A 28,000-nucleotide genomic window follows, 5' to 3' on the forward strand; every position below is an offset into this window, starting at 1 on the left:
GAGGGCTCTGGCTGGGTGCTGCGTACCTCGAAGCCATCCCCGGCCCGGTGGCAACCTCCCACCCGGCCCAGCCCTGCCGGGGAGCGGTGCCGGGCCCTGTGCGTGCCCTTCCCGCCTGCAGGCACAGCATCTCTGCCCCGGGGGAGGACAGGGCACCACCTGGCCGCTCCCGCTCCCGGCGTGGCCGGGGCCAGCCACTTTCCTTCCCTGTTTGCTTTCAGGGCGTTTGTCTCTGCTGCTGTTCAGAGCAGCCGGGAGGTCGGTCGTGCGCTGCAGCGCAAGGAGGTGCGACGGAGGAGGGCTGGAGGACATTGCTGGTTCCCCCACAGCACGCTCCTTTCCTCCCCCTTTTCCTTCACAAGGCGCTAGAGGTATTTTTGCTCCCTCTTCCTTTTCCTCCTGTTCCCCTCTCTTCTTCTGCCCCTACTGCCTGCTAAGCCTCGGCTCCCCGGGATCTCTCTCTGGCAGGTGGGAGGGAGCCATGCCCTACCTGTACCAGGACTCGAAGCCGAGGCCGCCTGCGCTGTCCGGGGCCGCCCGTGCCACCCACAGCTCGGGGAAGGCCTACGAGGAGCTGAAGCAGGAGTACCTGTGCAGGGGGGTCCTCTTTGAGGACCCCGACTTCCCCGCCTGCAACTCCTCTCTCTTCTTCAGTGAAAATCCACCTATTCCCTTCATCTGGAAGAGGCCCGGGGTGAGTATGCCGTTGTGTTCTCTCCTTTCATCCTGCCAAAGGTCAGGCGCCGCTGTGCTTTGGGATCACACCAAACGTGTGGCGTGTTCAGGGAGATGTGGAGACGAAGTGCAGGGGGAAACCCTTCCCACCTCAGGGGCAGCGGCACGGGGTTGGGATGTCACCCACAAAGAGCTCAAGCTGTGGGGCGAGAGGGCTGGAAGGCTTCACCCCATTTTTTAATGTAGCTCATTGTATAGCCACACTTTATGCATGTGTATTTATGTATATGCATAAACAACTTGTAATCAGCCTTCTCTCTTACATTATTGCCAAACAAAAGCAATGTTAAGATGAAAATAAGAGGACATGCAAGGAATTAAGGGTAAAATATATTATGATGGTGTTCTAACTATGTAAAAATCAAGTGTTGTTAATGTAGGAAGTTCATAATTAAGGTTAAATTTAAAAAATTCAAACCTTTTAACTTTTCTCTCATACTTACTTGCTCGCTTCCATCATGAAACACTGAGAGATTATGAATACATGCCATGGTTACTGAGCCATTCAGCAGCAGCCAAGGACTTGATGAGTATCTCTTAACGCATCTTGCATCATTAATAACACAGTGAGAGCCTGAAGCTTCACTAGTCACATGCTCTCAGATCACAAACCCAACATCACTCCAGGTTCCGTCTCTCCACTTAACTCTGTAACTAACAGCCACAGAGAATTTGTGGCTACATGTCATTTATTTGCTAATGACTGATGTTTATTCTCTTTTTCTTCATAGTCTGAAAGCTTCTCCCTTAGTAGAAAACTTTCCTTTGGCAACACTGATACCAAGGGAGAAAAAGAACAAAATAAGCGTAAAGAAGGGTTTAAATTTTGGCTTAACTTAATCCACAATGATAGGCATTCAAATGCCTCAGCGTCTGATAGTTAACATAGTGCCACTACAGAGCAGAATTAAAGCTATTACTCCTGGACAAGTTTCAGCTATGAAAAAATAGGAGATCCCTACACATGGTAAGTGCAGCCCCCACAGGCACTGCTGCCTGCCTTGCCTACCTGTGCCCCAAAAGCCAGGTGAGCTGTGGGACTGCCCCCAGCACAGAACGGGGCTGTGGGGCTGAGATGCTTTTGGTGTGGTGACTCTGGAGTGCTGTGGGGCATCAAAAATGCAAGTGCCTGCGACACTAAATCAGAAAGAACTTTTTTCCTTTGGCCAGCCATTGGTGCTAGTTTGTCTTTTTTTCCATTTGGGGCTTCACAATAGTTAAACTTGGCTGTAAAATGTGACCAGGAGCAGCTGAGAGCTTGTGTGTCCTTGTGCGTGGCACCCAGGGATAGTGGAGAGCAGTCTGTCTGTTGTAGTTGTTGCAGTTGTCTTCAGGATCTTTGTATGCTGAACTGGAAACATTTCCAAGATGAGTAAGTTACCTGAACTGGGATCTGCCCTTACACTCCAATTCCCACCATGCAAAAATGTGAACTTTTTTGAGCTGCACAGTGAGAAATAAAGCTCAGGGAGCTGAGAGGATGTGTCAGGACAGGGTTCTAGTTACGCTCTTCTCTGGCTCCTCAGCGTTTAAGCTAAATCAGTTTCATCTCTATTATCCATCAGGAACAGCAGCAAAATAGAGGCACAGTAACACCATTTCAAGTTAACATGTTTTACTTTGCAAGTGGGATATAGGCCTGGAGCATGTGCCAGGTTAGTTGCCACAGCTCAGCTGGCGAAGCTGTGGTGCCAGAGAGGGTGAGCACAAGAGCACAGCCTCTGTGTAGGGTATCTGTGTTCAAACTGCTTTTCACGGTGACTGGTTTTTACTGCCTCTCCTACCAGTATTTTACAGTAGCTTGGATGAAGTGTAGCACAATACATGCGGGTAATTGCAGGGCCAAATAATGTTAGTCTTCAGATTTACACTCTGAATTTAATCTTTAGTAATGAGAGTAGAGAAGGCTTTCTCATTATTTTGACATGCATATACCTGCATGTATACACGTTTGTACACAGCATGAACAGGACCCTCAGCTAGCCCTAATCTGTAAATCTCCCACTGCAATCAGTGAGTGACATGGATCTGCACCAGATGAATATCTCGCTTTCTACATAAATCTTAAGTGCTCTAAGATTCAGAAAGATATTTAGTGATTTTGTTTAGCAATCCCTTTTCATTACAAATTAAACCTTTGAAACTGTACCTTATCAAAATTTTAGAATAATCTGAAGAACAGAAGACCCTTTTCTCACTGTATTTCCCCTTTTTCCTTCCCTTCCCTTCCCCTCCTTTCCCTTTCTTTCCCTTCCCTTTCCTTTTTCCCTTCTTAATTTGTATCTAAATTCAGCTGCTGGGATAAATTCAGCAGTTCAGTGTCTGGGAAAGTTAGACATACAAGTTGAAGAAAGGAAAAAAAAAAAAACCCCAAAAAGGAAAGAGAAATGTGTTTTACCAATGCCAAATCAGTCTATGGTGTACAGGAGGAAGTAAGAAGGAAATTCTTCTAATATGACAGGTACTGTATGCTGGAACCAGGCAGAGAAATGTAATCACAGAAATAAGGCCACCTAAACAGCCTCACCCTCAGCCTGTCTTAGGTCTCCATGTACCCCCTCTACCAATGTGAGACAGAGGCACAGGGGATGCAATTAGTTTTCTTTTGAGTTTAAAGAGACACAGCTTTGATGTAGCATCAGGAGAGTCACGGGTTGCCCTGTTTCATCTCTCTGAGGACTGCACGTACCTACTTCTAGGCAATATCCTTGTGCAGGCAAATCCTTGAATTACTGTATGCTGTGTGTGAATGCAAGATCCAGCTCTGGGTTTTGTCCTTTAACATGCTGAAAGCCCTGATACACATTATTATACCATCCAGTCTGCAAATCCCTTTAAAATTAATGTTATTTTTGCAACATCCACTCAAAAACTGTGGAGTGTGGTTTTCTTTTGTGTAGCAGAGAACGTGGTGCAGGTCCAGTCAAAATCCTTTCAATTCCTTTTTCTTGTTTTTTTTTAAATTATTTTTGTTTGCTTTAGACATAGGAGGTGATTGAAAATATTTTTCCATATGTCAGTTGTAGAGCTGTGTAATAAGCAATGAGCCATGAATCTAATGTTCAGACCCATGTCAGTGGAAAGGTTTTTTATCTTGTCCCTTGCTAATACACAGAGTTTCTTGGTAACAGCTAAATACAGTTCTTGCCACGAGAATTATGTTCCCCAGGAGCAATGGTGCTAAAACAAGGCATGTTATTAAAGATCAGCTACTTTATCAGCTGTTGTTATATTAATGTCTAAAGGCAATGAGCTGTGGTTTTTATCTTTCATGTCCAGTCCCAATAAGACTGAGTGTATTTAACAAGCAGGCGGGCCAGGTAAGGAGGAGCTGCTGTTTGATTTCCCTTTGCTCCGTGCACTGGGGACACGATGTGCTGCCGTGCCTCCTCCCCGGGGCACCTGTGGCTGAGGCACAACCTGGCCGCCACCTCCTCCCCAGCAAAGGCAAACAAAAAACATGCAAACCAGCTTCCTCCTGAATATCATCTCTGCAGGGTGAGCTTCGCAGGAGCAGTGCTGGTTCACTGGGAACCGTGTCCTGGCTCCAGCGGTGGCCAGCAGCAGATGCTTCAGCAATAAGAGCAGGAAGCTGAACAAAACTATCAATATCCCGCCCTGATGGCCTCACAAAATACAGTGATATGAACCAAAAGCAACTCAGTTTCCTTCTAGGCAAATGCAGGGGTTAGATGACTGAACGTGTTCTTGTATTTTTCCCGTGTCTTTGAAATTTTTTTTATGTTGTTTTTGCAAGCTTCTGCCACTTAGGCAGAAGGGTCTGCTTCATGCCATAGTGTCTGCAATAACATATCAGGGCAGACTGATTAACTACAGGCATATTCCTCTAGTAATACATTAGATACCCTCCTCCTCCCTTTTCTGTTCAGTTCAATCAATTAAATTCAATTTACAATTCATGGGAAAGAGGAGAAGAGAGGGGAATTCCTGCCACATTTATTGGTTTACCACTGTAATTTTTCTATCCAGCTGTGGTGCTAGTAATTGAACTAAAACAGTCAAATGAATGCTTGAGAATTGCTTTAATGCCACCATGAGCACCAGTCCCTCTGACCTCTGAGCACACAAGGGTGGGTAGTGTTAGTTCCTCCTAAAAATTAAAACAAACAAGGCTGGAGTCTACCTTTGTTGTTTGCTTATTTGAGGAGGAAATGGTCTCATGGTTGTCAGACACTGTATGTTCCAGTTTTTATGTGCAGGTAAATAAAAGGCTTAATAGTGCATTTAAAGGTAAATTGCTAATTTTAGTTTTTCCAGCCATTGGGAGAAAACAAACAAACAAAAACCCCATTAACCAGGGTTGTAGCCTCACATAGAGATTCTGGACCAGGTTGTGCTATGCTATTTTAACAATTGCCTACAGATGAATAAAGAATGCCAGCCTTTCATTAGCAGCCAAATAATTAAAAAAAAATGAGGATAGTTGATTCTTTAATTGCTCCACACTGTAATTAATTAGCAAGGAGTCCCCACTTAGTTTTTTGTGCTGGCTGCACTGCTGCAGGATAATATAGCTCATGTGGCACACACCGTACTGCACATCTGGGCTCAGAGTGATGGTGGTATTTTCCTGGCACGTTCTAAGTCATTTCTGTGTCTCTCTCCCTCTCTTGCAGGACATTGTCAAAGACCCCAAGTTTATCCTTGGAGGAGCCACAAGAACTGACATTTGCCAAGGGGATCTTGGTGAGTGATTCCCCCTGTGTGGACGCGTTCATGCCTACACCCTGTGAGGAGCAGCAGGAATATCCTCACACGAGGGAATGTTGTCCCTCCTGAACTGGTGGGAGCAGTGAAGCTGGAGGTACCGCCCATGCTCACCTTGCCCGCAGCCACCTCTTTGGTAGCACCCTCCCATCCGTGCCAGGGACCATCCTGGTGCAGTGGGATTCAAGCTCAGGGAAGGATCTCCACGTGAGGGTACTGTGAGCCCAAGGGAGCCTTTTGTCTACCAGCGCCTGTGAACTGCAGCACAGTCTGCCCCGGCCAGGCAGGGACACACTTCCTGGGGACACATGGGCTGTCTTTTGGATTTCAAGAGCCGTGGCAGCTAGCTGCCATAACTTCTCCTCTGGCCCCTACGCCACCTTCTTCTTCTCTTGGAGGGAAGAAAATGAGGGTTTTTTTCCCCCTTCTCAATTCACAGGTGACTGCTGGCTATTAGCAGCCATAGCTTCTCTCACGCTGAATGAAAAAACACTAGCAAGAGTGGTGCCACTGGATCAAAATTTTGGGCCAGATTATGCTGGAATATTTCACTTCCAGGTAAGATGAAATCTGGCACAGCATGAACACATTTCTGTCTTTACTTCTCATGGTTTATTTTGCAGTGGGGTTGCCAGTTATTGCAGAGGAGACATTGAAAAAACAGGGATTGCTGAGCTTACACTGTTGGTTGTGCTTTGAGAAACAACCTAGAGGGCTACGTCAGCCTCCCACAGGCACACACGTAGCTACTTCTGCTCTGTGAAGAGATATATGGCTTTAGAAATCATTTCACATTTTCCTGGGCACAAAGCCCTACTTAGGATATAAGGCCTTAAAGGAGTTAGACTGGGATCCATAATATGTGTGTGTCTTAAAGGTGTCTTGAATCACGTGGTGACCACTTGTGTAGCTACATGAGTGATGTTATCCAGACAAGGAGCTACAGTACAGCTCTACACTTTTAGTCTTAGTCTTTTCTTAAGATAGATTACCCTTCCTTCAGAGCAGCCTAGCGTAGTATAGTGGGAATAGATGATTTACGTATCACTTCTAATCAAGCCTATGATTGTCACTAACTTACAATTAGAAGTGCTGGGACACCAGAGTCCTATGCTCAGGAAATGACATGCTGTCAGCAAATTCATGCCGCATCCTTTCTAAATAGTTTTGGCAGCACAACGAGTGGCTGGATGTCGTGATTGATGACCGATTACCCACCTTCAAAGACCGGTTGGTTTTCCTGCACTCAGCTGAACACAACGAATTTTGGAGTGCCTTACTAGAGAAAGCCTATGCCAAGTAAGTCACACTGCGCATACATAATTCGCTATTTGTACATGTATTATGTACAATTTGTACATACATTATTCACAACTCAAGTCAACAGCTTCTATCCAGTATTTTTTGGTGGTGGTGGTGGGTTTTTTTGCATTTGCTGCTGCCCTGATCTAAAAACATTATGTCTATCTCTTGTGAGCTGGTCCAGCTTCCAGCGCATCATTAGATACAACCTTAGCTGATAGCAATAGAGTTGGATCAAAGCCTGAATCCTGCCATTTCTGTCTCTGCTGAGACCTCAATTGATGGTTCTGGCTAACTCTGTATTTTTAAATGATTTGGCAGGTAGCAAGCAACTGACACGCACTGGCACTAAAGAAAGAAAAGCCCCAGGCTTTAAGGATATGGAGAAATGAATGAATTAAAAATGCAATTAACAAGGAAAGCAGAATGATCCCAGTACTCCTCCCATATATCCTGGGTATATTCTGGGGTACTTCTTTTGACTTCAGTGCTGTTGCTGCAATTTTACGCCCGTGTGAGAAAGCTCTCAAACATGGGTATCTTCGAAGTTTTGAAAGCATATCTCACAATCAGCATGTGTTTTCCAGGCTGAACGGCAGCTACGAGGCTCTGAAAGGAGGCAGTACAATAGAGGCCATGGAGGATTTCACTGGGGGCGTAGGAGAAATGTATGAGGTTAAAAAGGCTCCTGACAATTTCTATGAAATCCTAGAGAAAGCTCTGAAAAGATGCTCAATGGTGGGCTGCTCTATTGATGTAAGTAAGAAATGGGGTCTGAATTTCTCACTTTAGTTTTGTGGTTTCTGCGTTAAAAAAACCCTACTTTTTAAAGACTGGTTAAATTAATGACAAGTAGATGGATATGCACTTAACTCTGCAAATAATAGCTATGAATTGATAGATACGTAATATTAATGTAGTCCTTAGTAAAGTTTTTTAAAAGAAAAGAGAAAGATTCATCACTTTTCAGCAGGTGATGGCCACGGTATTTAAGGCAATAATTACATGAGTATGAGCACTTGGTGAGAGTGAACTTTATTTCCTGACTTATTTGGTCACTTAACATTAAAATTGGCCATAACTTTTTGAAGACTTCCTGGTTCCAGAGACTACAAAACTGGTTTTTTTCAGCCCTGAATTCTGTAACAAAACCTGTGGGGACTTGGGGGGACTCAAGACAATTTTCAGGATCAGTGTGTGTGTTTGCAAACAGGGGCTGGGGCTTAGGGTATGTCGGGTTTATCCTTCCAGAGACTAAAACCTCCAGCTTTCCCAGAGAAAAGGTTGCTGGTGGGTAGCACCTGCATAGGTTACTTACTTACACTGCTCTGCCAGTGTGTCTGACCCAGGGTAAAAGGAGCTGTCCATGTGTCCTTGGCTTTCTGGTGAAAAATGCCTAAGCTGCTCAACAGCAAGAGTGAAAGCCCTGTTGCTGTTCCTTGCTGACTGTGCTCAGTGGGAAAGGCAGTTCGGAAACAAAAGTGTGCCAGGTTTCTCCACTAGAATGAGCAGCTGGAGAAAAAAGTTTCAGAGCAAATGAAAAATCCCGCCAAGCACAAAATGTGTCGTTTCCCTTTCGGGCACTTGTAACAAAGGCAAAGGAAGTGCCCAAGCTGGGGGAGAAGGAGAGAGGCTTTCGTTTGCCCTCTGCCAAAGAGCCTCATCGTTGAATATTTGTCTCAAACCCATCAGCTGCCTGACTGAAAGCAGGGCTTTTCCACAAGCTCTCTTTTTTTATTCAAGACTGTGCCCTCAGCTTTGGGGTTCAGTGTTTTCTGATGTGAGTTTCCCTTTCTCCCCTGATGAAGCTTTGCTGCTTGCAAAGACTAATTAAATATTTATTGAACTAGAGAGAGAGAGTGATACTCAGCTGGCTGATGGGACCCTTCACTGCCATCACTGCTCCATCAATGTCTTTTTACAAGAAATGAGACCATATCAACATCTGATCTCAGCCTGAGAGCACCTTTTCCCATCTCTTAGCTGACACAAACTACATTTGAATGGGAGTTAAGATTGAGATCCTGGAAATGTAGATGGTGTTGATACAAAATCACAGGGGCAGAGAAGGTATTTCAGCCTGGAACCACTTTATTTTCCCTCTGAGTGAACAATGCTAAAAAAAAAAAAAAAAAGAAATCCTCTCATCTCCTCAAAAGGCACCATTACACCATCACTGTCTGCATTGAGGAGACAGACAAGTTCCCTGTTCATAGCACTGGTTAGCCGCTGACGTCCCACCTGATGCTTGGAAGGGACCAGATGACACCACTTGCGATCTCATTCTGAAGAGAGAGATTCACATTTTTTTCCCATATTTCAGACCAGCAGTGCTGCCGAGTCAGAAGCCAAAACCCCCTTTGGCCTTATAAAGGGCCATGCTTACTCCGTGACTGGCATCGATGAGGTACGTTCAGCAGCATGGGGCAAGGAGAGACCTGGGGAAAAGATAAGAGAGTGTTCCTCAACCTCAGGTGCCAGGGCGAGTTATCCAAATGCCCATGATCTTTCCCTCCCACATCTCCTGTAGCAGTCTGCTCCTTTTGCCCCGCTGTTACACCAGCTTGCCCAGCCTCTGCACACTGGAGAAGTCCTGCTCCCTAGCTACTGACACTTGGTATTTTCTCTGTTTCCTTCTTCCCCAGGTGAGCTATCGGGGCCAGCAAGTGCAGCTCATAAGGATAAGGAACCCCTGGGGACAGGTCGAGTGGAACGGCCCTTGGAGTGACAAGTGCGTGTCCCATACACGCTGGCCTCGCAAAGGCCAAATCCCAGCTGCTGCTCCACAGCTACCTTTCTGCAGCCCCAGCTATTCCACAGAAAATTAAATCAAGAGTTTGCACATGCGTAACAGTATTACTACCATACTAACATGTCACCCTCAGTATTTTCAAAGCTGCTCAATTATGGGGACGCTGTCAAGCCCATGTCACTGTCAAGCCCATGGGGACACCAAAATCTAGCATTAGCAAAAATCATGCATTAATAAAAATGGGATAAGTTAATCTTAAGACACTCCCAATTGGCAAAATTATACATTTGAAGTGATTTTATTTTTTGCTTATGTAGCTTATGAGTCTCTAGTTGCTTTTACTGTTCTGGGTTTCTAAACATGTCAGGAATAGGCAGGAACTTTACAGGTTATATATGACCGTTAAATGAGTCCCTGTCAATGTGGTACCCACCAAAGCTGTGGAAGGACTCAAAGACACAACAGGATTGGTCTGAAAACCAGTCTGTTTTTACTACCAAAGGTAAACAAAGTGCAAATAATACAAAAGAAAAAATTATATAGCAAAAACCAACACTCCATTCCCCCCCAACATACACTTTTCAATATATTTTTGCACATATGCATGGCTTCTTTTTTGTTTCACTTTCTTCTACTAAGTTTTTTTTATTCACACAGATGTAGAGCAGAGGAGCCATAACCTGCCTGGCCCTTTAAAATCATTGAGACATATAGTCATCTGTAGGACTACTTTGAATGTCGCTGTCCTTAACATGACTCAGAAATAAATGAAATATTTCCATATCAGCTCTGATCCTTTGTTATCTTGAAAGAGAAAAATGTGGATAACTGGCATATATAATGAGTGATTAAATCTCAAAAAAATGGAGAGGTTAAGATCAGGACAGGCATCTGGCAATTTGTGCTGTTTATTGAAAAGGCTGTCTCTGCAAAGCAGAGCTCTGATTCTGCACTTGGGAAGTTTTCTGGAACTCAAGATGCAGGGAGGCTCGCAGGTCAATACAGGAATCTGTATTAACATTTTGCAGTGGTTGCTGGAATTAAAAACCACAACACAAGGCGCCTGCTAGTCCCTGTTTATTACGCCAGATTGGAAATGTAGTAGGGCATTTCCAGTTTTTCCAAAAAACTTTAGCAGGCTTTTGTTGGTTTTGACCTGCTACAGCTGGAGTTGTAGGGGTGAATGAAAAGGTGGCAAAGACTTTACTTGGAACCCCAGTTACTCCAGCAAATCTCTCTGTACAGGGGAAGGAGCCTCTTCAGTTCCCATTCACTCAATTTTGAAGAAACATCTGGCCCTAAATTACTGACAAACATAAAAGAGGAGATGGTGCTACAGATGGAAAACAGATTTAAGGAGGAGTGTGACCTACCAAAATCTTGAGGTTTACCAACAGCCCTATTATACCCAACCCCAACACCTGACAGCAGTCCCAACTCTGAGTGCAGGCAATAACTCACGCAGGACCATCCTGGAGCAGCTTTGGGATCTTTGGCCTGGTCCTGCTTCCAGCTACATTAGTTGGCTCTCTGCGACCATGAGTGACAGCAGGATTCAGGAAACCTCTTAAATGCATCTGTATTTGTGTGAGCCACTCAAATAAAATACATCTGGAAGAACAACAGCCTGCTGCTGTGTCCAGCCTGTCGTTCTGAGCCAGGGAAAATTAATTGCCACATACCCATAGTAAAGCTTGGGTTTGTTTTTTTGCAGCTCTCCGGAGTGGCATTCAGTCAGCCCACTGGAGCAGAGACGCCTATCTCAGGCAGCACTGGATGATGGAGAGTTCTGGTAAGCCACAGGTTTTTAAAGTATGTGGCTCTAGTCAGAAATCAAGGCACAAGTGACCAAAACGAGCAATAAGGAAGAAGTCTCTGTGTGAGGAAATGCTCAGTTTCTGCCTAGGAGAGGGCAGGTAGAATGCTCACTTGGTTTTCCGTGCATTTCATGTGTGCCCATGTCTATTTTAATAACAAAAAGCATTTTAAAAGTCAGCTTAGTTAATGGTATTAGTATATTTCAAATACTATGTGTCTCCCATGAATGTAACACCCTTTAAATCCTTCCCATGAACAAAGGCAGGCTCTACAGAAGGGAGCATTGTATTGCACTGTATCACCTATGAAATGCCTTCAGGGTTGATGCTAGGCATACACTGGAAAGGAAGGGAGTCCTGAAAAGCAATACTACTTGTTACAGAAAGTAAAAGAACACCAAGATATGTGTGAAGTGATGGAAAATTCTAAGAAAAGATGAAATGAAATGGAAAAAAACCATGGTGGAAATTGGTTTAGAAGTGTGAAGTGTTCTTCATGCCAAATTCACGATCTCAGACAGAGCAGATGGCTGACTTGCACATGATCCCCACCCCCGTATCAACCGTGCTGTGCACTACTGAGAATGTGTCTGGTCACATTTTCTAGGGCCAGATGCTCATCTCTTTTACACAGAGGTAAATCTAGAGAGGTATGCAGTGGGGCTATTCCAGATTTTTCCTGCAAGTTAAACCAAAGCTCAGCTTAGGGATTTGGGATAGACAATGCAGCATGTTAAGTCACATAAAATGATTTATCCCAAACTTTGATAGCTCTGGAGGGAAGTAGGTCCAGTGGCTGATCCATTACTTAAGTATTTTTACGTAGGATATTTTGAGTTATTTTGCTATTGACATTGCAAATGCCGTAGGGCATTTCCAGTCTTTCCAAAAAGCTTTTGTGGGGTTTTTTTTGTCTGTTTTTGACCTGGCTACAGTTGGAGCTTATGGGGTGAATGAAAAGGAGGCAAAGACTTTATCTGGAACCCAAGTAACTCCAGTAAGTCTCTCAATACAGGGCATGACTTAAAGCCTGACTGTGTAATGGACAAGTGTGCAAGTAGGCATCAAATGAGCAATGGAATTCATGAAAAAGTTGTGTGTCCACCAGAGCTAAGCTGTTAGTTAAGTAAGTCCTCGGAAGGCCAATAAAAATTAATGAGGTTGAGCATACCCAGACAAATGTTGTCCTTCCTCATTCAGCATCTCAGCCATTCAGAGCAGAAACAAAAGCCATTGGGACTGAAACTTCCACTGAATTGGTTAAGTGGACAAAAATAATATGCAGAAGATAAGAAATGCTTCCAAAACCAGTCAGGCAAGTTTGATACCAGCTAAACCCTCCACCCAGTCCATCAGACTTATTTTCCTAATGCCTTTTGACTTCTGTGTATTTCTCTAAGGAGTGTTTGCCTCTTTGCCCCTTCTAAGCCACACCTTGATGGTTTCACCATCAGGCTTCACATACAGACTTTGCATGAGCAATAATGTGATATATCCCTAAAGACATTAAAATGGTCAGATGAGGAAAGAGATGAACATAGCTGCTTCTCTCTAGCTTTCAGTTTGCTCCTACTGTGGTTCTTGCTGATGCAGTTTAGCTGAGGAGATGGCAAATGACCTATTTTCCTGCTTCTGCAGCTGAGGACCTTCAGCTGGTCTATTCGCCATTCCTGGTGGTGACTTGGCTTGCCTGCCTGGAAAGCTGGGGTAATCTTTGTGAGGTGCTTTGAAACCTGCTGCTAGAAATAGTGAGTAGCAAAGTAATTAGGCCCTCAAGAGTTCAAAACATATTCTCCATGACATGCATTATCTTTGGGCTTAGCAAATAACGTAAGGTGCAGTGGGGGTCTTTTCCTTGTTGACCACAACTGGTTTCTACTGAAGTAGACTTAATAGTAAGTTTTACAGTCAGCGAGCTCTTTGTACGTCATTTCTTAATGTGTCTGGAAGCTAAAAGGGAGCCCAGGAAACCTACTATGCAATCATGAAAAACTTCTGTAACTGTGCTGCAGGTTTTGGACCCCGCTTATTCCATGTGCTGCCTGCACACAAAGCAATGGTCATTTCTCCTACACAGGCTCATTTCTGTTAAAATTAAAGAGAGGAAGAGGAAGAAGAAATATACCTGTTTATTCTCGTGTATTGTGTTAGATTTCATCCTAGGTGGCACAGGAAGGCTAGGAGGAAGGGTAGTGCAGCAAGGGAAATTAGATCAAAAAATATGGAACATTTAAAGCAAGATAAGTGTCATATCATCAGAGTGTCTTCAGTCAATACAAAAAGGAAGCACAGCTGTAGAAGACTACATTGGATGAGGCAGCCAAGGTGGGAAACATGGTCTGATAAGACCTTTTGTCCCTTTTGTTCTTTGGATTTGTGAGGACTGAAGAAAATCTTCATGGTAACATGCTGAGGGCCTACTGACCTCATTAACTACCCCAAAGATATTTTGGCTACATATCAGCAGCTCAGATCAGTCTTGTCCAGATGCTTCTACTAGACGCGAAGAAGGCATCCTGCTGTTGGCTAAGAAATCAGCTTCTTGCTCACCCTAGTCCCTTCCCTCCTAAAATCAGAGGGTCAGAGTCTTCTCTTCCCTTCACCAGTACAAATCCAGGACAGCCCTAGGGAAGTCAGAACAGATGTTTTACCTCTTAGGAGCCAAATCTGAATCTATAAAGTGCAACTCCTTCATCTGCTTTGCAGCACATTTCCAAAGAGCCCAAAATTGCATAGTGTGGCCAGGAATCCAAGCCACCTAGAGACAGATTTTGCTATGCTGCCCCTGCTCTAGTGTACTGAGCATCAAAGTGAGAATTAGCAGTGCCTAGGGCTAGCAATACATGGGAATAGCCAACAGAAGAGAGGACAGAGCTCAGGGAAGCAAACCCTGCTGTTTCTTCCCACACTAAAAACAAGTTGTAAAATGGCCCATAGCAAGTGTAAATTAATACTGCCACAGACATCTATTTCTTATGCAGCAGAAAAATGGAGCTAGCTGTGTTTGGTGAGCTACACTGAGGGCTAGCTGGGTCCTATCTGCCACTGCCGCAGATAAACATGCGATCTTGGAGAGCTTTTGCTCTCCCACTACTCCATTTTGTTGTCAGGCGTCAGCCACTGGAGGAAAAGGATAGCTATAGAAGTTCATGTTAGGGAGGAGATCAATTTCTGTACATTATTTCTATGGTCCAAGGAGAGAGAGGGGCTCTTATAGGTAGCGATTCAGAGCAGAGGACACATCTGGATGCTAAATTGCCCTCAGGAAGGCCTAATACCTCTCCCTTTTTACAGAAGGAAGTTCAGCCTACCAAGGCTACCCTTAGTCTTAGAGCATATGGGCGTCCTGTCCTTGCAATGCCCACCATGCAAGCTGCTGTCTCTTAGAGAGCTTCCCTGCTCTGTTTCTTTTGCCCAGGGCTGCACACCATGCCCAGTGGTGCCTGACTCTGGCTGTCCCTTCTCTTGGCTGTTTGCTCAGTTCTGAACACGAGTCTCCTTGGCCAGCAGGACTGTTGGTATCTTTTTGCCCTTTTACTTGCTAGATAAAATCACATGGCTTATCTGCTTCTTGGCATGCTGAGCAGGCTAGTTTCAACCAGCCCAGCCTAGCAGCTCAAAAACATCCATATTGTGGCATTTGCTTCCTCCTTCCCATGGCCATGTGTATGTGTCCACCTTGGGTATAAAATAGATGTAGTGCAATCTACGTGACACAGTAGTAGGCAGCAGTGTCTATACCACCTTCAAGGGCAGATTGGAGCCACTACTCAAGTCCAAACACACTTTTTGTCTCTCGTGTTTGGTGTATGTTTTTGGTAGGACAAGGTCCCAGGCACCCATAAAGGAGGGGAGGGTGAGCAACTTGAGCCTAGGCACCTTAGCAGAGGCCCAAATGTGACTTTAACTGCAATGCAGACAGGCTAATCGTACCATGGCTTGGCTAATCCATCACCACGTGTCCCTTGTAGTACTGTCATGCGGCTGGCATTGAACACACAGCTGATTTGTAGGCAAACTTAGCTCCGGCACAAATGCCAGCCATCCTTTGATTGGCTTTTCAGCAATATAGATGCAGGCATTAAGGCCAGGATGGTGTTGGTGAAATAACTCTTTCCACCATAGGTTTTGTGTCAGTGTCACTTCTTTTCATCTCATGTTCAACTGTAACTGAATAAAACCAATGGAGTTATAGTGTAAAAAGAAAGGTGTAAGAGATGTCAGAATGAGACCCAGACAATGAAGTTGCTTGTGTTTTACACCACAGTGAGTGAGAGCTAGCTTCTCCCCTGGTGTACATTGGCGTATCTCCACAGTCACTGAAACTATTCAGATCCACATGAGCTCGTGATCTGGCCCTGGGACTCTGGGGAGTAAGTACTTCTGGTGGGCATCCTTCACTGAAGTGAATGACTGCCTGTTCCTTCCCATGTCTTTCACTCAGGATGAAATTTGAAGACTTCAAAGTGCATTTTGATAAAGTTGAGATCTGCAACCTAACTCCAGATGCCCTGGAAGACAGCACTGCCCACAAGTGGGAGGTGACCATCCACCAGGGGAGCTGGGTCCGGGGATCCACCGCAGGAGGATGTAGAAATTTTCTGGGTAAATAGATACTGCTTTGAAAATGAGAAGCAGGCACTGAAGTCTTTACCCACCCTCAGCCACCTCTCCTGTTACCCCATAGCCAGAATTGTGGGTGAAAGCCAGGCCAGCTGAGTCTCAGCTAGCAGGAACCAGCCAAAGGGACAAATGTTCACATGGTCCCACTTGAGACTTTGCGGTAAAAGAGCTGCTTTCTTTGCTCTCAAGTTCGTTGGATCTGATTTGCCTCTCATTTACATTTGCATGAGCAGGACTAGCTCCAAATAAGTCACTTAAACTGCAGCAGTAAGTGTAAAATGAGACAAAAATCCAGCTCAGCCAGCATGTTTACATGGCTCTGAAGTAGCATCATGGATCTGAACTGTGTTACTCCAGACTGGCACCAGCACTATGGGATCATTGTAGCTATGTACTTTTAACAAAATCCCATCTGACAACTTTATTTAAACCATGGTAACTTAATAAAATATCAGGCCTAAAATCTTTTCTACACCTAGTTCCATGAAGGACTTTGGGATTTGGCTTATTTTCTGCAGAGCTTAGTGGAAAGAAGCATGACAGCTAATGGAAAAACTAAGTCTGAGCAAAACCTCAGCTTAATTGTCCTTTTTGTCTTCTTTTTTTTTTTTGTTGTAGTAGTAGTGGTGGTATTATTATTCTGAGGCAAGAAACTCTCTGGTGTTCTTTACATTGGCAGAGACTTTCTGGACAAATCCACAAATCAAGCTACATTTGACAGAGAAAGACGATGGACAAGATGACTGCACATTCATAGCAGCGCTGATGCAAAAGGATCGCCGTAAACTCAAGAAGCTTGGCGCTGAAATGTTAACCATCGGCTACTCTATTTATGAGGTACTCTATTGCTTTTACAGTGCAGTAGCCGCACTATCAGTATTAGCATCTGTCTCTGGGTTTGTACCTCTGCCAGTCTTCATGTATTCTTAGGTCCCTTGCTCTTAAAATAGTCTTCTCAGTTACATCAAGACCCATGGAGAATTTTGGCATGGTTGGGATGGAGTCCTCTCAGAGGAGGATTTAGGAGTCCCTACGGAGCCATGGGTTCCCAGGACAGACTCTTCGGCCCCATGATTCTGTCATCCCCTGCCTGGCTCCCGGAGAGGGGATGTTGCTTCTTATGAGTCTCTTGGGGCGCATCACACACAAAGGTGCCTGTCCCTGAGTGAGGTTGGGATTGGCAAATCTGTTGTCACTGCTCTGTGACACCCTGCCTGGGATGGTGATATTTAATGGCAGGGAATATTTAAGCAGGAAGACAATGTTCCGGAGTCCTCTTAGACTGCCTTCTGGGTGGGAAAGGACCACTGGTAACGGGTCTTTGCCATAAGGTGGGAGCTGGGCTGCTGCAAGCACCTGGGTGAAGGGATGAGAGTCAGGCTCACAGCTGGGGGAGAGGCTTGTGCCAGGGAGAGTTTGGCTCTGTGATTGGGAAAGGGGCAAGGATGGCCCCCAGCACACCCCAGCCAGTGCAGCACTGCCTTCGTTTCCCCTCCTAGAGCCCTGGCAGAGACGGACACTTGGGCAAAGACTTCTTCAGGTATCACCCCTCCAAGGCCAGGAGCAAAACCTACATTAATTTAAGGGAAGTATCTAACCGATTCAAGCTGCCTCCGGGAGATTACATTCTCGTTCCAACCACGTTTGAGCCGCACCAGGAGGCCGATTTCTGCCTGAGGATTTTCTCTGAGAAGAAAGCCATCACTGAGTAAGTCAGCAGTGAGCCCCGGGCCCTCTGGTGCTTGCCTGCGCATGGGGCCAGTGACTGCTGGGGAAAGTCTGGCTGCTGGGCACCCAGCCCTACAGCAGAGCCCTGGCATGCAAAGCTCCTGATAGTTTTTTTGCATTTGCCTATTTTTGCTAAACCTGACTTTTTTTTTTGAGAGGGGTTTAGGAGGTGGGGAAATAGGGCTTGCCATGGTGAATCTGCTGGAAGCTTGACAAGGAAGAGTTGCTAGCTGCCTGATACTGTTTGGGAATCTGTGAATGCAGCAGTGTTTGTTTCCAGCTTGTTTCCTCCCAAAGTTTGTCCAAATGACAATTTTACATTAAAAAAGGGTATTGAGGAAAAAGTGTGTGCACACTGAATAAAGAATGAGATTAATTCTTCAACAGACAGCATGCACAGCTGTGCCCTCCCTGAGTCCTGCTTAAAGTCTGTTTTAAAGGCTTATACCAAAATTTAAACAGTGCAAAAATCTGATTATCATCTGATTAATTTTATCTAAACTTAACCTGTTCAGTAAAAAATGCAGTTTTACCATTCACCTTTGGAAAATGTAATAAGCAAGCTTCCACCCCAAGCAGATGTTGAATATCTTCAGATACCGAATAAGGTTTTGTTTTCTCCAGGAATCTAGATGAAAATGTTGCCATTGATCTCCCTGAGGTAAGTCAACAGAGTTAAAATAGCAAGAGAATAGCTCAGCAGAAGCCGGCACACACTGCTTTTACTGTCTTTGGCTAAAACATGTTCATTTCACAGGAATGTTACACAATTGCCAGCTTTGTGTATGTGACTGCAAGAGTCAGTTCTGCTGAATATGGTAAAAGAGCTGTAACAATCAAAATCACAATCATTATGCTTCTGCATCCGCTTCAAGGCAGTCGGTGTCAGCCAGCACCAGAGGCAGATATCAGCCACCATGGGTGCGCTGAAAGCACACCCATTAGCACCAAGGAGGCACATGGCCATTCACATCTTTTAAAATTTTATTATGAAAAAATAAAAGGCAAGAGAATGTCCACAGACCTACATTCATTTTGCATACAAATATCTTTATTTTACCTAACAATATCCGCAGGGCTTGGGAGGGAATGCTTGATATATGTGTGTGCCTACTGAAATGATTAAATTCTTTTTGTTTCTGAATGGCCTGGTCTGCCTGCTGAGCACTAATTGCAGCTGAGTCTGAGTCAGATCCTGCTTAAGTGTATCCCTGCAAATAAGCTGTTAATCGTGGTGTGCCTTCCCATGGAAACAAGCTAAGCGAAGATCTCATGTGTCCCTCTTTAGTAAAACTCTCCTCCAGGGACCAGCTAACAAGTGCATCTCCATTTCTGGGATCTCAGGGCCATGTTCAGTAGCAAAGTAAATCGTTCGCCTGTCCCAGTATCATTAAGGAACTGCATCCAAACTTGGGCAGAAGGAAGTGAGGAACATACATACTGTCAAAGAAAGTGTAAGTGGCCAAGCGGTGTCACCAGGGCCACTCCGGTGACAGTACACTAAATAGCACCCATGTTGTATCTTCAGTGGGTAGAGAAAACAAAGCCCGATTCTTTGCTTTCTGTGCTGTGCTGTTGCCTTCTTTTTCCCCACTTTTTTTTTGCCCAAGAACTCCTCTCTGTTCACATGGTCACCCCAACTATAGCAGTGGCTCTACACTGTTGCATCTCTCTGCTCATCAGCGTAGACTGAAGCCTGGACTCTACACCCCTGCGACTGCACTGATGCACTCAGCTGGCAGCCAGCTGCAAGTGCTTCCAGGCTCAGGATGGCGCTGGGTAATGTGCCGAAGTGCAGCCACCTCTGGCTGGTGCTCTCAAGAAGGGCGAGAGGTCCCTGGATGGTGCCACTGGAAAGAGCTCAGTAGAGTTGTTCAAGGACTGGGGAAGCAGAGTGGTGCAGGGCTGGGATGAGAGGAGAGGTGTTTTCCAGGATGGATGCTCTTGGTTTTGACATAGCCAAGGCAACGGCACACTACACAATCACCCAGGCAAAGGAAATGAGGGGGTGAGACTCCCCTCGGGCAGCTAGATGGTTGGGAAGCCTCAGGTCTAGCCATGTTCAGGAGCATGTGTACCCTTATGTTAAGATGTACCATGGTCCCCTGATGCACAGGGGGGCTATGTGCAGGAGAAATGTCATGTTTTACAATTCTTATAATGATTTGTGTGGTTGATGTTGCAGCCTCTAAACCCAACCCCAAGCTCACAAGAAACTGAAGAAGAAAAGCAGTTCCGGGCACTGTTTGAGCAGATTTCAGGAAAGGTGAGTGCAAAAACCCTTGTGGGTCATAGCAAGATGTAGAAAGAGGGGAGACACTTCTGCTCCCACGCAGGGCCAGGTGAAACGAAAATGATGTATTTTGGGAGCAGTATGCTTAGTTGTAGTGTGTTGTTTGGGCACCAGATGTCACCATGCCTTATGTCTAGTTGGACAAGGGTGCAGTCCCTGGTGAGCAAGCAGGAGGACCAAATCTAGAATTCAAGCTCTGAGGGAGCCTACCTGGTTCAGTGTCCAGCTGCAGTTTATTTTTCTTTGACTCAATTGTTCCCGCTTGAGATCTCCTTCAGACAGCCTTATGCACAGCAGCACTCCTGTATTTTGCCAGCCCTTTAGTTTTTAGCCTTTTCTGGGTTTTGTACGGTTCTCTTTTCCTGAGTTTCAATAAAGTACAGATGGGTGATGTTTGTGTTTTCTGAGGTTTTGGGTATGTCTGATTACAGAAACATTCAAGTAACAGATGCTGCACTTTTTTTTTACTTTAGGACATGGAGATAGCTGCAGAAGAACTTGAATATGTTCTGAATGCTGTATTAAAAAAAAGTAAGTGCTGATAACCTCTAAGTTAAGGGCTGTAAGGAACTTTATAAAAGCTGCCATTAATTCACTTACAGATACAAAAATAAAAGCTGTGTTACGACTCCTGCCTGGTGTCCTCCAGCCAGCCGGGGCAGAGCCAGGAAAACATCTGGTCCATGATCTAACCATGAGCTTGCCCTGCCTCCAGCATGATCCATGTCAGCTCAGTGAGGCCAGCTCTCCATTGCACTACTGCTCTGCTGTGGAGAGTCAGGCACTGGGCTGGGACCTGTAAGACATGGACGTAGTTCATGACCCTGCTACAGGCCCTTTGTACAACGGGAAACCTGTTGCTCTCTGCACCTCATCTCCTGATTTACGAAACAAGGACAGCATTTCCTGTCATGTCTTCAGTAAATACTTCTTCTGTCTGGACTGTGACTTCTCTATAGTGAGAGCTGTCTTCATCTTCCAGTGCACAGGTCCGCCCACAAGGACTAAGAGCCAGCTATCTCTGCTTATGAAATCCTATTTTCTACTCTCAGTTTATAAAAGGCAGATTTGCCCAATGACTTCGTTCTTATTATTGTCCTTTTTCAGCAAAGAACATCAAATTCAAGAACTTAAGTCTGATTTCATGCCGAAATATCATTTCTCTTATGGATGTATCCTTTCGAGTAAGTGCTTGTGAGGCTAAATGAATACTGAATGTAATTGTCCGTAGCATTACCTGTCATGGATATCAGAGATGGACATGTTCATGTCATGGCAGAACACTACCCAAAGAAAAAAATTATGTGAAAGTTGTATCCTGATTTTTATTTTAGAAATTTAGGGTCAGGAGCTTCAAGACAGACCATTTTCTACTGCAGACTTAGAGGCAGATGCTTTAATGCTGAGCACTCTTAAAAGTAAATCTCAAATTACTTCTGTATAGAACAGTGCATTTTTCAAGCTGTGGTTTATTTGAAAAAGGCCTAGAAGAGATAACTCAAGGAAAGTCTGTTATCTGGAGGGTTAAATTCACCAGAGTTGTGCATGCAAGTTATGGGTCAGAAATTAAGGATCAGCAGAGTGTTGAAAATTACTGGTATCAAAGCTGTGGTTTTTTTGACAGTCAGACTAAAAGCTGGAAAATCTGGTCGTTCGGCTAGAACCTGGAACTCCAGGAAGCAGACATGTGGGCGAGAGTTGTCTGTCCAAATTTAGGCATTTGTGGTGTAGATGTCTACATCTAAGCTAGCTTTCTAGACTTCCTTTGTAGATAGTGAAAAGGATGGTGTAATTATGCTTGTTCTGGATGCGCCTAACCGTGAGGGATGCTAAATGACTGCTCAGACATGAGGTAAGATGAATCACAACCCTGGTACTTCCCCACCAGATTCGTCCTTTGCAATGTTCTGGTGCCTGTTGAGTTTGCTTAGCATGGCTTCTCCTCAGGTAGAGCTGTTTTTTGCAGTATGCTTTCCTGATAGACAATTTTGTTACATGTGAGACAAAACAGATACAGTCTTAACAAAGCAAGTATCTAACATTTGGTTTATGTCTTGCTTGTTCAGCTGAGAAGTTCTTATCTTTTGCTTTTGCTGCTCCAGTCCATGACAGGTAACATCCTCTTGAACATTTATAATAGAAAACCAAAACAGACAAAACTTTATCCTGTTAAAGCTATGTCCATAATGTTAAAATTCAGTGCAGATCAGTCGCCATGCATATGCAATGAGAAACAGGGGACCAGTCCTAAATTTCCTCCCTTAAAAACCAAGCTTCAGTAGGGAGCTGGTCCATGTTCACATCTCATCCTTACATGGTATTGGGACAGAGCAAGGGTCTGCACTTGACCCAGGAGCATGACAGCAGCCCTAGGTTTACTATTGAGGATATAACTAGATAGTTTGCATGATTTGCAATGCTTCCAAGCGAATCTCTGCATAGTTTTGAATAAATGGGGAGACATCTCTTCCTCTGCTTTGGAAGCACAAGGAACACAGACACAACCATCCCACTCTGGACATGGTACTTGGAGCACAATGTAGGAACAAAGTGACACAAATGTAAACCCAAGTCAACGCTGGGAGAGTCTCCTCTGTGTCATATGCCACCAAATTCCCTGGCTACAGTCACCATGCAGTGGCGCAGAGCAGGGGCAAAGTTCTACGTGACCCTAGGAAGAAGAATCTGGCTGGGTAAAAAGACAGACTTTTTGCAGGAGTGATAACGTCTTTGGGATCTGGGGGTGCCCTCAATAATGTCACCAGTGTAGGTGCTTAAATAACAGCAGGCTAGACCCCACTTGGCATGTTTTGACCTTTGTGAATGCTCGCTGAGCTAGTGTCCATCTGAGCAAGGGCTTTGTTCTGGCAAGTAAGACGGAAAGGAGAAGGGGAATGGGCCCATTCCTTATTTAGCATTTCAGGGCAAGTGCCCCATCCTGCAACTGAGTTGTGCTTGAGCGACATCAGCAACTCAGTAAAATAAGTATTAAGACCCTCACACTTCAGGCAGAGGGAAGGCCAGGCAGAGCTAATCACTGCCCCTCAGAACTGCTATGCAGACATTTTTTTCAGACCTTAAGGACCAGATTTTGCCAGTCTCACCCCACAACTCCCATTAATTTTTGGTTGAGCCATTGCAACAGAGCCTGGTCTCTAGATAAAAATACTGAATAGCACATTGGTTGACTAACTCCTTCGAGTACAGTAGCAATTTGTTTTAATCAGGTAATTTAATCTTCTGAATCATTTATATCCCATTTACATCCAAAGCTGTTCTTGCCTTAGAACAATCTGTCTTTCTTTCTCCTGTGGAGCCTGCATTGCTCAGCTGTGTTTTTATATCACATAATGTTCCCCAAGTATCACAGCCACAGCCGTGACTGTAACTGCTCAAGCTGAACCTCATGAGAAATCCCAGTATCAGTTTCAGCAGCACCATAGGCTTTCCAGGCAACCTAACATTTTCTGCTTAAAGGAACAGCGCTGATAAATTCAGACAGAATTTGGACCTTCATGTAACAAATCCTTTTCCTTAATTCAGATTACCAGACCAGTGGCAATGGGAAACTGGAATTTAGTGAGTTCAAAGTTTTCTGGGAAAAAATGAAGAAATGGATAGTAGGTGACATTATTCATTGTATTTGTTTCTCCGTTTCATTAGCTATTTCCTGCATAGTTTATTATGTATGTGCAGACAAAAATGGAGACAGGAGTGTTTACAAGCCATGAATTTTAACTCAAAACAAATGTTTTAAAAGTATGGGGGCTTGTTTTGGATAGTCAAAGACATTCTTAGCTTTCCATGATGCTAAACCATAATGGTTTTCTGGAAATAACAGAGATTTTTGTAAGCAAATCAACTATGTTTGGGACAAAGAATGCAACGGGCACTAATAAGCAAGCCAATCAAAATGAAACTTAAGGAGTTTCCATTACTGCTGTTGTACAGAAGAAGAAAGTGATGATTCATGACTAGTAGGAAACAATCATTTCCTAAGTCACTGCATTTCCGTTATTGATCTCAGGAGTCAACTGTACTGAAGTCTGGGAAAGTGTTGGTTCTAATTTTAAACACATTTCCCTGCCACTGTATATGGCAGTAAGAACAAGCAGGCTTGCAGAATCAGGCCACAGACTGAATATTCAAATAAAGACATCATAATTGTTTCCTCATGGTCATTAACAGTTTCTTCTGAATTCATGCTTCCCCCAAGCATTCAAAATATGCAGTTCTCTGCTTCTTGTCTAGCCCATCAGAAACGGCAACCCTTTTTCTGGGTACTAATGCCACATGTCTTTTAACAAAGGACACACTGTTTTTTAACAAGGAGGCTTGAGAAATCCTTGTATCCTGTAGGAAGATTTGCACGTATTTTCGCTGGAAAATTTTAAGCTGAATGTGACGACAGCTCTAAATAACTCATATTCCAAGGGAGAGTCACGTTTGTCGTCTCATTGAAATGATGGAATTTAACTCCAGCTTAATAATTATTTAATATTTAGGTCAAAATTCAAACTGTTTGTCCCAGTGCTCTTGGTTGTACCATTAATATGGCTGTTTAGATCTTTTATACCTGGAAGCAAATGAGTAAGTGACAATCTTAAGTTCATGTTAAACAATTTGTCTCTAGCCTTCAGAATTACAGAGAAAAACATAAAAAGAGATTAAGAGAATGCATCAGGTAAGAGTTAAAAGACAAAGAACAATACATCCTTCACAGATAAAATCACTTTTTAAAAAATCATGGCATTTTTTATGAAGAGCAACTCATTATTTTTGAATGCTTGGGTTTGGCAGTACTTGTTTAAGTTTCACAACAACCTATTCATATGACAAAGAGAATTGGGACCCAGATTTGCTCCTCAGTTACAAAATCAGACTGGATCTAGACCAAAGTCTTGTCAGCTTTCTTAAATGCTTATGCTACGCAGTTAGAGATAAACACCTTGCCTTTCTATGCCATATCTGTGCTCCCTTTCATGCAAATATTGAACTTTGCATGTGCTCCTTTCATAACAGAATATCTTTCTTCAATTTGATTTTGACAAATCTGGGTCCATGTCCTCCTATGAGCTTCGTAGTGCTCTTAAAGCTGCAGGTAAGACAAGCACTGCATTTTATCTGGGAAACCTGTCGGGCAGATTGGCTGTGGGTGAAGAGTGCTGCAAGCAATTACGCAGGCCGGGTGCCCCTGAAGGAGGTCTAAACCCCAGAGAGGACCTGGGCACCTAGAGAGGACATTGAGTGGACTAATTTTGCCCCAGGTATCCCCAACCCTGCAGGGCAGTCAGTCAGAGCAATCTTTACATTTTTACTGAGCTCTGTTAAAGTCAACAGGGCTCCACATGTGCAGGGTTAGACCCTGAAACAAACAAATTCAGAGTCCATCTCCACTCAAGGGTTGGAGGAACAGTGAGTAAGCTGTTTGTTATGAAGAGCAGGCAGTGAATTTGTATTTCATCACAAATTATTTTTATTAAAGCACCTAGTTTTGCAGAAATCCCTCCAAATTTCAAGGAGACAGAATGGTCCCTCCTACATCAAAAAGTGCATGGACTAGAAACTGCAGTGACTGCAAAATTTCTTGTTCAGAATTTGTTATTCATTGCAAGCTTAAAGAACTTGTGGTCAGATCGTTTTCTGGATGGATGTGTGCCACAGAGTATTCTCCCATTAACTGGTTTTCGAGATTAGTTAGTAGAGATCTGCAGATTCCTCCCTGGCATATGAGGTTGCTCACTTTTCCTTTGTGCATGTATCTTTGGGAAGGATATCAACTCAACAACTACCTGCTGCAACTGATTGTCCTCCGATACTCTGACGAACAGTTCCAGATTGAATTTGATGATTTTCTGAACTGCTTAATTCGCTTAGAGAATGCAAGTCGTGAGTACCTTCTTCCTCTGGAATTTCTTCCCCTTTGAAAAAAAAAATGTTCCACTTTAGGCTGTCGTTGAGCATATTGCACAATATCTGAGATCAAGTGTGTACATGGCTAACAAACAGAAAGGAGCTGTGTTTAGCATTTGCTTTTAGGATGGCTTTTCTCCTGTAAAGTGAAAAATGTTCTGCTATTAATGGAAAATTTCCCCATGTGAATAGAGCCTGCTTCATAAACTCTGCAGCAACATAGAAGGCATGTGAAGAATGCTGGCAAAGTCCATGTTATAGCCTTTCTTGTGGCTCACCCATGAGCTTAATTTGGGATCACAGAAGTTCAAGGTTCAAATATTGCTTGTGCCCCGTGCAAAGAGATAACTGGCATGCGCTTGGGCAGGTATCATCTCCTGTGCCTTTTACATAATTTGTCCACTTTGGGCTGAAGATATGGTTCCCTGTACATCGAGGCACCCTAGGTCTCTGTTCATTTGTGCGCAGGGTCACTCTCGTTCCAGAGCAGCAGTAGTAGAGATAGGTAAAATGGCTGGATAAATGCTGAAGTGATCATTAGTGCGGCTCCAAATTCAAATCAAGCGCAACTTACACTATGAGAGGCAAAATCAACTTTCTTGACTGATTTTTTTTGTTTTGTTCTTCTCTTTACTTTCTGGTTTGATCTGTGGCAACAGAAGTATTAAACTACTGAGAAAGAAAAATTAAATAAGATACATAAAGAAATGCAAATTGCTTGGCTTCATTTTGGAGTATCATCCAAATCCAACTGTTTAGCTCTTCCAGTCAAGTTCTGAAGTGAGACTTGCACAAAGGCCTTAAGTCAGCAAGACATTTCCTCTTGCAAGGACTTTGTTTTGTCAGAGCAGCTACCACCACCAAGCAATCCTAAGCGATCCGCCTTTGCGCCAGGCCTTCCCTCTCCTTGGCATGGCCACCCGTCGTTGTGGGATGGGGAGCTCATGTATGAATATGAATGAGGTGTATTTATAGCAACGGTGTCCTGTTTTTCATTTCAGGAGTATTCCAAGCACTGAGTGTGAAAAACAAGGAGTTCATTAACCTGAATATAGGCGAGGTATGAGCACAGCTTCATAAACACTGACAAAATGATGGGGCTTCTCTAGAGCTTTGTCCTCTTGTAAGAACCGGAGTATTTCTGCATGACACTTCAGGTGACATCTATGTCTGTGAGAGTGCAGGGGGCATCTGCCATAGGCTTCAGCAGGGCTGGGATTTTACAGTGCATGCACTAATTACATCTCCTCTGTGCTATTTCCTTCCTTCTTTCCTTGCCCTGTGGCATATTGACAGCTTCCCATCCCCCTTTCTAGATTCTCTGCTTTTTCCTTCCTCGGGTGCCAGCTCTCAATGGGGGAAAGGGGAAGCAGCAGATGGGGATGGGGGTCTTTCACTCTCCCTGAACCCCCCAGCAGTTCAGATCAGCCTCTCCTGTGCATGTCCATCATCTGCTTCTCACACTGCTCAGCACAGGCTTCTTATTTTCTTGTGCTCTCTTTGTCTCCCTGTTGCATATGTGGGTTGTCTCTCATTTTACACTAACCCAAAGCTTCCTGGGGCAAGGCACAATGAATTCCCTGGCACAACAAATGTGGGAGCCCATGTGGACTGCTGGGATGCAAACAAAATCACTGCTGTTATCAGCATCTGGTGCTTGGAGAGCTCTGCCTCCTTCCCTCCAAACACAGAAGCAAATGCTGGCTGACTTCTCTCCTTAGTGACAGGACATAAAAGCGTAGTGAGCAAAGGTCCTCTTCCCTGCATGGGGTCAATTCAGAGCAAGGCACTGCTTTTGAACATAACTTTCATTTGGGGAAAGGGAGGGGGAGGGAGAAGGGCCTGAAATAATTTATTGTAAAGTTGATCTTTCTTCCAATATTAGTTTATCAACCTGGCAATGAACATCTGAAGAAGTCTGACTTGGATGCTGGGAGTTTCTTGCGACATTGCTGCCGAGACTTCTGCCCCAATAGCTGAGGTCCCCTTCGCATGCAAACTTTACCAGGAGATTTCATGCAGAGGGACGTGCGTGCTGCCCACCCTTTCTGGTCTCCAGCCCTGTTGATGAGTTCAACAGTCAGATCACATTTTGTTTTTATTTTTGGT

The 28,000-nt window shown here is 44.2% G+C and overlaps 1 protein-coding gene across 3 annotated transcripts; it reads left to right on the forward strand.

Annotated features, from left to right (window-relative positions):
- Positions 1-481: 481 nt before the first annotated feature.
- Positions 482-27,854, forward strand: CAPN9 (calpain 9). 3 transcript variants are annotated; one of them, XM_050893346.1, is made up of 20 exons: positions 482-694; positions 5,373-5,442; positions 5,903-6,021; positions 6,629-6,762; positions 7,353-7,521; positions 9,089-9,172; positions 9,411-9,496; positions 11,232-11,309; positions 15,779-15,939; positions 16,637-16,794; positions 17,457-17,665; positions 18,310-18,346; positions 19,871-19,951; positions 20,452-20,509; positions 21,086-21,150; positions 23,530-23,598; positions 25,001-25,079; positions 25,751-25,867; positions 26,893-26,951; positions 27,777-27,854. In XM_050893346.1, exons 1-20 carry the CDS (start codon positions 482-484, stop codon positions 27,801-27,803), a joined length of 2,073 nt encoding a protein of 690 aa, XP_050749303.1. In that variant the 3' UTR covers positions 27,804-27,854. The 3 variants fall into 3 exon arrangements, with proteins under 3 accessions (XP_050749303.1, XP_050749305.1, XP_050749306.1); XM_050893348.1 differs by lacking the exon at positions 11,232-11,309; XM_050893349.1 differs by lacking the exons at positions 5,373-5,442; positions 5,903-6,021.
- The last annotated feature ends 146 nt before the right edge of the window (positions 27,855-28,000 follow it).

The sequence above is a fragment of the Gymnogyps californianus genome, chromosome 3, assembly GCF_018139145.2.
Source record: "Gymnogyps californianus isolate 813 chromosome 3, ASM1813914v2, whole genome shotgun sequence".
In the NCBI taxonomy this organism is placed as follows: domain Eukaryota; kingdom Metazoa; phylum Chordata; class Aves; order Accipitriformes; family Cathartidae; genus Gymnogyps; species Gymnogyps californianus.